This window comes from Magallana gigas, chromosome 5 (assembly GCF_963853765.1).
Source record: "Magallana gigas chromosome 5, xbMagGiga1.1, whole genome shotgun sequence".
NCBI classification, from domain to species: Eukaryota; Metazoa; Mollusca; class Bivalvia; order Ostreida; family Ostreidae; genus Magallana; species Magallana gigas.
Window position 1 is genome coordinate 29996583 of NC_088857.1, and position 10062 is coordinate 30006644.

General features: G+C 33.2%; 1 protein-coding gene across 1 annotated transcript; it reads right to left on the reverse strand.

Moving 5' to 3' along the window:
- Positions 1-5897: 5897 nt before the first annotated feature.
- LOC105333569 (chromatin accessibility complex protein 1) lies at positions 5898-10062 on the reverse strand. The gene is made up of 3 exons (XM_011436617.4): positions 9905-10062; positions 8025-8145; positions 5898-6361 (listed from the first exon to the last, which is right to left on the reverse strand). Exons 1-3 carry the CDS (start codon positions 10034-10036, stop codon positions 6288-6290), a joined length of 327 nt encoding a protein of 108 aa, XP_011434919.1. The 5' UTR covers positions 10037-10062; the 3' UTR covers positions 5898-6287.

The following is a 10062-nucleotide window of genomic DNA, read 5'->3' on the forward strand; positions in this document are numbered from 1 at the left end:
ATCAGATTTCCCACTAGTAAAAGTTGATCAGATGTCTGTAATGGAGTTTTTCTCTTCTAAAAATAGGGAACCAAGTAAACTATGAGGAAGGGGTTGGGGTAAGGATAGCGGTAACACAAAATTATCTCAGTACTGCCTCATTTTGTTTCGTAATTTAAAAATTACCGGTATAACAAAGTTACTGATAAACAAGACTGCAATTACTATTTGTGTTATTTTCTTGTGTGTGTCAAGTATGAAGTTTCTAAATAAAGAAAATATTCAATTAGAGAGATAATTTGAGACATTGGAATTCGCCCAGTCTTAAATTTGCCCGCTGAAATCGAGGGCGAAAGGGGTGAAAATAAAACGGGGGCGAATATTTCCCTATTCACAGTAAGAGTAGAATAAAATTATGTTCAAGTCAGCACAGTAGTTTCTCCTATTAAGGGGCTTGATGGTCATGGCCATTTTTTACTGTATTGATCTTCTTTAAAAGAAGAGCTCTATATTAAAAAAATACGTAAATACTGGAATTTAAAATTTAAAAAAATGACCCCCCCCCCTAAATAATAGCTTATAGGAAAACAAATCATACCTGAAAGTATTTGGTAGATCTCATGGTTAATTTGTTAACCACCGAGTCTCCTAATTACTGGGGTTTTTTTAATACACACCCCATCCAGCCCCTTTAATTATTTTCTATTTTTCAGGGGTACATTCTTGGCTGTACAAACCCACGAATATTGCATGTGTGCAGAAAATGTGCGGATTTTATCGTTTAAAACATAAAGGAGCAATCGGAAAATTTTATTCAAACAAAAATCCCATAAACCTTCGCTATGTACATGTAAGTATTGCTCTCTACCACAGGGGCCAAGCCCGTTTTAATAATAATTTCAATGTGACATGGGCACATTGAAATTAATGTTAAAACGGGCTTGGCACCTGTGCTCTCTACATGAGACATTTTTGTACCGGGGACGCTACTGTTTTGACGCCTTTCTTGGTTTTTTAAATTTATTACTTATGTACAGTAACTACTTTTGCAATTTGCTTGATTGTTTGAATCATTATACATGTATAAAATAAAGATATTCTAACCTTGAATATTCTATATATGAAATTTATAGAATATTTTAATTTGACGGACGGGTACAAACTGAAGGCTTGCTGCAATATCAACCGTGTTATTCGGAAGACTAATGTTATATTTTAACACTTATCCTCGGTTTACAGAGAGATTCGAACCGGTGACTAATTCAAGTTTGGTGGTAATATTGGGTAATGAAATGTGATACTGAACAATATTTAACATGATATGTCTGTCGTCAGTGATTAAACCGTTAGACAAATGCCTGAGTGGATGTGGTCATTCCTGGAAGGAGCTAAATTTAGACCATATTCCTTGAGATGAAGAGTTCTGTATAATGATAAAGGAAAAATGTTCCAATTTTAAAGCTTCAATACTTAGATTTTTCATAACCAAATAAAAGTATATGGCCAATTATATATGCACAATCATATGTAAAATTTTTAGGTAGATCTGACGGGAAAGTCGCTAACCATTCAGCCTCCTTGACCGTCTTTCAAGATTTTAAGAATTTAGTCTGACTACATAGACGACTTTTGGAATTACTAAATGATTGAGAGATACATGACTGTACTGTGACCGCATAGATTTTACGGTGCTAGGGTATTCTTCTGGGTCTGTATATCCGCCGTGTGCAGTACGGACGGGGTGAGGGAATGTTGGCGTCGAGGGTATAAGGTATAAGGTTGTGGCGCGCTGTGGGCCGTAAAGTAAAAACGAAGGGTAGGTTTGCCGTATTCCCGAAGGTCCACCAGTATACAGTTCCAGAGAAATAAACCAAGTGATGAAAGATTCCGGTTTATTGGACGAGATTCAACGATGGCCACATTCTAACATTTTAACAGACAGACATTTTACAAACAAGTCGGATATGACCAGTAGTGGCCTCCGGACTCAAGACTCTGGGTGAGTCGGACGTGGCCGAGGCTGGCCGCCGTTTTCCAGACTGCCGATTGACAATTGTACATAATTATTTATAAGAAACTGAACAATGAGTATAAATTGACAGGTGATGACATAAGTAAGCTGAGTGAAAGGTTCACAGATATAAAATAATTAAATAAACTCAATGAGTCTTTGATGTCCAAGACATGGAAAACTGATAATTGCACAATGTTGTTTTAAGAGATTAGCAGTTCTTGAGACATGGCACTCTGTCTCTTTGAAATCACATATAGAGTCCGAAAAGTGTCAATCACTAAATCAACTTGTAACTTTGTAAGAAATAAATTGTGAGAAAATATTACGAAACAGATGTTGAATTTTAAAAGTAAAGTCCAAAATAAAGTTATAATTAAACAGTGAATTTTGCACGGTGATAGTACATTTATATATTCTCTTAAGGTAATGTTATATGTTATACATCGATTAGATGAATGATCGGAAATTCAATCAAAATAAACGCTAGTGTTGTCGCGTTACTTTTGCTATTTTTATGGTCCTTAGCGCCAACGAGCAGTTTGCGTAATAATACAGATACCCGGAAGTTGGAGACCGTTCACCCCCACCAAGTGTTGACTACTCCCTGTAATGGTTCAAAACAATTACTGATTGCATTTACATGTATTGGTGATTTACTCTGTGCGTAAAGATTTACGTTAAAACGAGTACTTGCTGTTGTCTGTCTTAATCCATGCAAGACCCTTGCTTGTATCATTGAGAAACGGTCATCAATTTAATAAATAGATTCGGATAGATCAGTGATAACAAGTACTTACTAGATTCATACATGTATTTTGTTTTTATTGATGCAACAATAATTATAGGAAATCTGAATAAATATTTCTTGTTTGTGAGTACCAATAACTAACTGTTCCTTTTTTTCAAAGAACCTAAAATTGCAAAAGTATCTTATAGTACATGTACTTTTATGATAACGAAAAACACTTTGCCGTTTTACTCGTTATATCCAGTTCGTACAGCTTACAACTTTTCGAATATACCGCTTAAAAATTTCTTGATGAAAAAATGTGACACAGATTATATATAGTAACTTGCACGTAACCAGTAAAAAACAAGCAATAAACCAAATAGTCCCACCTATACCCCTCGAAAAAAAAAAGAAAAAAAAGAGGATAAAACAATCTCTTCTAAATTAGAAGTAACTAAGAACATACACTATGAGATTAAATGAAGCTTCAGTTGCATGTCTCTATGTGAAGTGTTGACGAACTCCCGAGCGATGTAGATCAATTCTTTAATTCATCAAATGTTAGTTAGCATCGGCAGCCATCTTTGAGACTGACGGATAAGGAATGCCAGGACTATACACGTAACAAAGATTCTAACAACGCGCGTTATCCCTCAATAAAGCGATAAATCTGCTCTCGTTGTCCTCGCTTTATGCTTGAATGAGGGACGGGTGGGGCTTTTATAAGTCTAAATCTGAATACCAATGATGCATGATCACGTGAAGTGACGTGTAAGGAGCTATATATATATCCTATCGATAAAACAAAAAATCCGGCTTAGTGTTACTATATATGCCTAAATAATTATTTCCTTCCATGTGCCTGGTCTGCATATCATATTTTATGGAGACATAAATGGTTAACAACTACGCTGATACTGAACAAAAAATTGATGCGATTCTAACAGTGTACAATATCTTGACTTATATTGGTCGTTATATTGGCCTGAGAGAGAAAGAGAGAGAGAGAGAGAGAGAGAGAGAGAGAGAGAGAGAGAGAGAGAGAGAGAGAGAGAGAGAGAGAGAGAGAGTTTTCAGCCATCCCTGTCGAATTATTCTAATTCTTTGGCAAGACAGGCAAAAAACATAGGTTCATTTAGGATTTGTTTGAAGGTCCAAATAAAAAATCCTCCCTGACCAACCCTACACAAAAATTATAAAACAAAAAAAGAAATAATTTACATGTATTTCAAAGGGTTGTTTGTCCATTATTGAATTACATTTTAACGCTTGATAAAAGAGAAACCATCTGTTCGTTAGGCCCCTGTGCTGCTTTTGATTAATTGATTCTACTTTTTATTGTCTTTTTTTCTCAACATATCGACAAAAGCTTTACTTTATTCTTTCAACCTTTTTTATGTAACACAGTGTATAGAAGCAGTATTTTCAATATTTTAGGTAAGTCTAAGCGAAATAATACATGTATATCCTTAATAATGATAGATAATCACACAGGATAAGACAAGGGCGAGGGAGGGAAAGACTGCGTCAGGAATCTTGTTTGATGCAATTAATAGCAACGTTATCTGCTCTTGGCTTTCACTCTGCTCATAAAATCAGAAAGCTGGCTTAATGCGGAAAATAAGCCTATTTTCTTATACTGGTATTGTACATGTTACGCACTTGGTCTGAATATAAAAACTTGCATCCGTGACGTCTAACTGTAAAGATGTCTAGTGTGCAAAATATTTTTTTTCTCTGAATTACTACAGTCAGACCTCAATATCTCGAACGTCAATGGAGCGAGAGAGAAAAAAAACACGATATCCAAGGGATTAAGATACTGAGGTAGAAATACGTGAATAATAAAAATAACATCGACATGTCCATTGTAAAAGGGACATCGTTGTTTAACATACTGAAATTTAACGTTTATATATAATTTTATTTCTTTTGATCATTTTGAATGGGGAGGGGTATCGCAAGTAAAATTTAAGAACAGTTTAAACTCATAGTTTTCAAACTCTTCCTTAGAGTTCCATGGGTAAACACTGACAGTAACAGGGTTACACTGAACATTTCTGTGATTGTAACAAAATCACGCGAACAGCGAAGTCAGTTTTATTCCCCTTGTCTTTAAAATCATTCCCCTAATATTAAAAGCTTAAACATAACAGGCCTCGGGATCATGAAGCAATTTTAGACTTAATTCCGAATTTCAATCATTCACAAAATTATATTATATCATAAAATTACGATTAAAAATTGTAACTATTAACGTAATATAAAAACACATTTTAAAAACATTCCATTTTTTCCCCCATGTTGTCAATCACATGACAATAAGTGTACAAATTTTGACTTGCATGTAAGTCTCAGACTGCTTTATGATCATGGGGCCAGATTATGTATAATAAATTTATAACAAATCAAAATTGTTTGTCCCTGGCACTTTTTATAACCTAGTTTTACTGTATATTTTAAAAATTATGTGCGAGATTGGTTTTCATACGTACTCGAATAGGTTTCGGGTCACGTGATCCGCGGGTAATATAAATAGCAGGGCCATGCGGTCGCGTGGCACTGTATGTTTTAATTAAGGTAAAATGGCAGATCAAATGGAATGCAGTATTTTAGGCTGACATATGGTATTATTGTGAGCGGCGTTCGTATGTAATACTTGTTGTTTTTATTCGTTCAGCACTTCATTGTTTTATACTCGAGGAACGTAGTGAGGAATAATATAAAATTTTGTAGAATAACCTTTAGAATAAGATTCAGTATGTAACCATGGTAAATTAAAAACATCATAATGTGAAATCATTAGTCAGAATTTGCGGTGGCTCAATTTTCGCGGATTTCATGAATAACCCTCACATACAAATATCACTCAATGAGTTAGTCTTTATTTGTTACTTTAAATGTACATGTCATTAAACAAAATTATTGGTACTTTCCAATTATCCTGTGAACTTGATGAAAATTGACCCCATATGAATTTTGATGATTCCATAGTGTGAATGTTTTCATTCATTAGACCCCCTAAGCAGCTTTCCCAACTAAAAAAATTGTTAACAGAAGTTCACAATTCATAAATTAATTATTCAACAAAAAAAAAAAATTCCAATATGAAAATCAAACCTTGTGTTGCTTTAACACTTTGTTTAAGAAGTAAAATGAAACTTAAAACCCCTCTAATGTTTGTATAATTTTATTGGAAAAAGCAAATTCTTCTCACTAATCTAACAATCCATCTTTGGAAGGTTTCACAGAAAATGTTGGAGATCTGCCCCACAAAATAATCTTAAAACTAAATGATGTCATCATACACGTACAAATCTTCCAACATAATAAAATGCCATGATACATTTCAAAGTAAGTCATCAACATACAAAGCTTCAACTAAAATGAAGTAAACAATTTCTTATTTGTTGTTGTTCTTGTCAATGTATCTTACTCCTCAGAAATACATGGTTGTCTACCAACTTTTTCTTGAAAATGAAAATTCTGTCTTTGAATGTTATGCTTATTTGAAGCAATTTGATTGGTAATTGGGGCCCAGTCAGGCCTGTGTATGATAAGATATCAGGAGGAATCTTCATCTTCATCTTCCAGCTTCTCCAGATATTCTCTGGCTTTGATCTTCCGAGGGATGATATCTGTAAATAGAATGCATTACACTATGGTGTTTAAGGCGGTATGGGACACCTGTCAATATCAATGTGGATAAAAGTTCATAATATTCAAAATACTTTCACGGGTTTTAAAATATTTAAAATTTTGCAATATTTGACTAAAATTATTATAAAATGTTTGAAAAGATAAAAATTGTAAAAGCCCCAGCTGGATTCGAACTTGTGAATTGCAGATTCATTGTTAGCTCTTTAATTCATTGCGATATGCTGTTATATTAGGTGACAATTTTGGGATTTAATTTTTTTTAAAACAATTACTAGTATACTTAATTTTTTTCCTTATTTCGATCAGAAATACATAACAATATGGAGTTGTCCAAAACCTTAAAATGCTTGATTTCAGTTGTACATGAACATACATACAATATAACAGTTGATATCAAAACAGCTCCTGAAATTTTTGTGCATTTTAAAAAACTTTAATTTACACAACAGTTCTTAAAAAATGCAGGTTTAACATGGCTAGCTTAAATCTTGGTTAGAGCTCGTATTCAGGTCAATTGATTTTGATTCCAGACTTGTTATATCAAAACAACCTGGGAATTTTAATCTCCAGACCATATCTTATCTTTGTTTCTTGGAACTAAAGCAATTTTTTGGAAAAAAGGGTACCTGTAATACCTGAAAAGACACCTTTATAGATTATAAAGGCCAATAAGATTGCTTCCTTGTTTTGGTAAACTTTTTAACTCTCAGTATTAGTTAAAGGGTATTGCACCATTTTCAAGAAATGTAATAGTAAATACTTGTATTTAGGACAGGGCTGTAACTTTAAAACTTGCAGATGCTGTATTTCCTAGTTATCTTTCCTAGTTCATAGTCACGATGTTAAGTTACTGCTGATACCAGACCAGATCTTATCTTTATTTCTTGGTTATGAAAATTTAAAAAAAAATACCTGAAACACTCTCACCTGTGTAGAGATTATTATTATAAATTAGAAACCCCCCTAGCTTCTTATGTTCACCTCCGTTTTACCTTTCAGTGTGAAGAGTGAACAATTCCAACCCCTGTCCCCCCCAAAGGAAAAATAAAATATTGGATATGCTCTTTTCTCAATGATGACATTTCATTTACATGCATATGCAAAACAATATGTGAATAAATAAAGAAGATACTACTCTATAAAAAATACTTGGATATATAACTCACAGCACAAGTAGAACTATTCTTATAACCATTTGACAATGTTCTATTCTCAGCAAAGTTAGATAACTCGTTTATATTCAGGAACTATTTGTTAATAACAAAGATTTGGCTTTCATGATAGAAAATGGGTTATTCTCTTTTAGTTTTTATAATACACACATGACACTATAGTTAATGTCAATAACTTAATTTGCTAAGTAATATCATGGGCAACAACTATAATGATTGAGTGGGGATCCCTTCAACACATATGATAAAACTTTTATACGAATCTACACTTTTCATGTTATAATTTTTTTTTCAATACAACTCCATTAAGTAAATATTCTATATATCTTAAAAATGGTATGACAATATTTTGAGTTGAGGATAAGGAAGCCAAAATGTAGCTCTGATAATTTTGAAAGTAACCCCAAAATTTATATACTGGTATTACATCTGCTTTTAATTAGATGTTTTACAATTTTTTTACAGGTACCTTGAAGAAACTGGAGGACATCATCGGAGTTGACAACTTCGGCCAGATCCTTATAGTTGACATTCATCTTGTCTTTGCTTTTCTCCCTTGAAATGGTGGCTAAATTTTTCACAAACATTTCCTGGGCAAAAAAAAAATCAATTTACTATCATATAAATTTCTTGCATTAAATTTTTTGCAATTAAAATTATGATTAATTCAAAAAGACAATAGAGATGATTATAGATGTTCTGAATCTGCTTGCACGTATTATAAAACTTCTGAAAACTGAAAACGTCATTAAATAAAAATATGATTTACAGTCAAACAGATTTAACAAGGCAGAGTACAATTCCACAGTGTGTGACTCAATTTGCACTTCTTTTTAATATTTTCATGCAGCTCTTGGGTAGAAATAATAAGACATTTGTCCTCGTTACAGGGTTGGCCTAAAAATACAGGTGCTGGGAATTACCAGTGGATCGGAGCAGTAATTACCCCTGATTTTCCCCCCTTAAGGAGGCCGACTTTAGTTTGCATTGCGCATGTTTTTGCGCATTCTAATATAATACAGTTGATTTATACTTCTTATGAATTTTTTTTGATATCATTTATAAAATTGAACACAATAAACAAAATAGAGATAAAAATATTTAGATTTTTAAAGGAAATGTTTATTTTTAACACGATTTTTACGTTGGGCGGTAGGGGAGCCTTGCCATTGCGCTTTTATGATGTTATGATAAAATGAAGCTTTGTAGGAGTATGTTATAAGAAATAACATAAAAGAAAAAGTAAAAATTGTATGCTGTTGAAATTTAATTTACAGAATGATGCTATCCTTGAGGACATTTTCCTCATTTTTGGAATGAATCCATTATACCAATCATCATTCGTGTTGATCCAAATATATAGCAAAATTTGATGCATTTTAATATTTTGAGATGGTCCCCAATAAAAACCAGACGGTAGAATTTTGTGTTTTTTACATATAAGGTAGGAAATGATATTACTTATCATATATCACAATTTGAGAAAAAAAGCTATTGTAGTATTTTTTTTAACTGCTTTGATGTGCGGAAAATGACAGTTTCCTATATATTCCTATAGTAAATGTACCTCTATTTTGAGATGATCCCTAAAAAGAACCAGACGGTCGATTTTTATGAACCTTCGCAAATAAACTAGAGTTGGTTTAAATTACATATCATGATATGGTTAAAAAATAAAGAGTTATGCTTTTGTAGTTTTAAACTTTTTCCGCAAAAAACCCCAAATCGGCCTCCTTAAATTCGTTATTTTACAAATTTATATTTTTTGTTTGATTTATTCCATTTAAAGCGTGTTTAGGAAATAATATAGAAGCAATAAGCATAAAATCACAATTCAGCATGCTTTACCATTTATGTCAGATTTATGAATCTTAAATACACCAGATCATCTATTGATCACTTAAGCATCCTCCTAATGCTCACAACGTAAAACATATCATAAAAAATGTGACTTCTCACTTTAATGACATTGTTTTTAAGACATCTAACAGTGATGGGAATGATAGTACTTGATTCATTGTGATTCTAATTGCAGGATGCCAACTACATGTATACAGGGGCTCGTCATGAACTTTTGTCTTCTCACCATATACAATGTGACCACCCTCTATTATAAAATACACCCCCTCCCCGCAAAAAAAAAAATAATAAAAAGCTGCCTAGAATTTCCGAATTTGTCAATTTATTAAGTATAGACTGGTCATTTAGTACAGTAGCACTACGTGTAGTAAGACGACAACAGTTCATGACGATACTTAGTGCTTCAGCTGCTCAGCACAGCAGCATGCACTGCTGTGTTGCATTTGGATGATTTGAACGACGAATTTGACCAACTTTTACATGAATTACCGTTGCCTTTCCGGTCAAAAACAGCGCCTCGTGACTTATGCTACCGACATCTGGAGAACTTTTCATTATTGTCCTAATTCTAGACAACGGTAAAACGCATTGTCCGTCTTTCTCAGTTTGTTTTTCCGCCATTTTCAACGAGAAGTACAAGAAGCCAC

Coding starts and splice junctions, on each gene's coding strand:
- LOC105333569 (XM_011436617.4), bottom strand. CDS start 10,036: ATGGCGGAAAAACAAACTGAGAAAGACGGACAATGCGTTTTACCGTTG. Junction 8,146..9,904: donor TTTTGACCGGAAAGGCAACG/GTAATTCATGTA, acceptor TTTTTTGCCCAG/GAAATGTTTGTGAAAAATTT. Junction 6,362..8,024: donor TGTCCTCCAGTTTCTTCAAG/GTACCTGTAAAA, acceptor TTCTATTTACAG/ATATCATCCCTCGGAAGATC.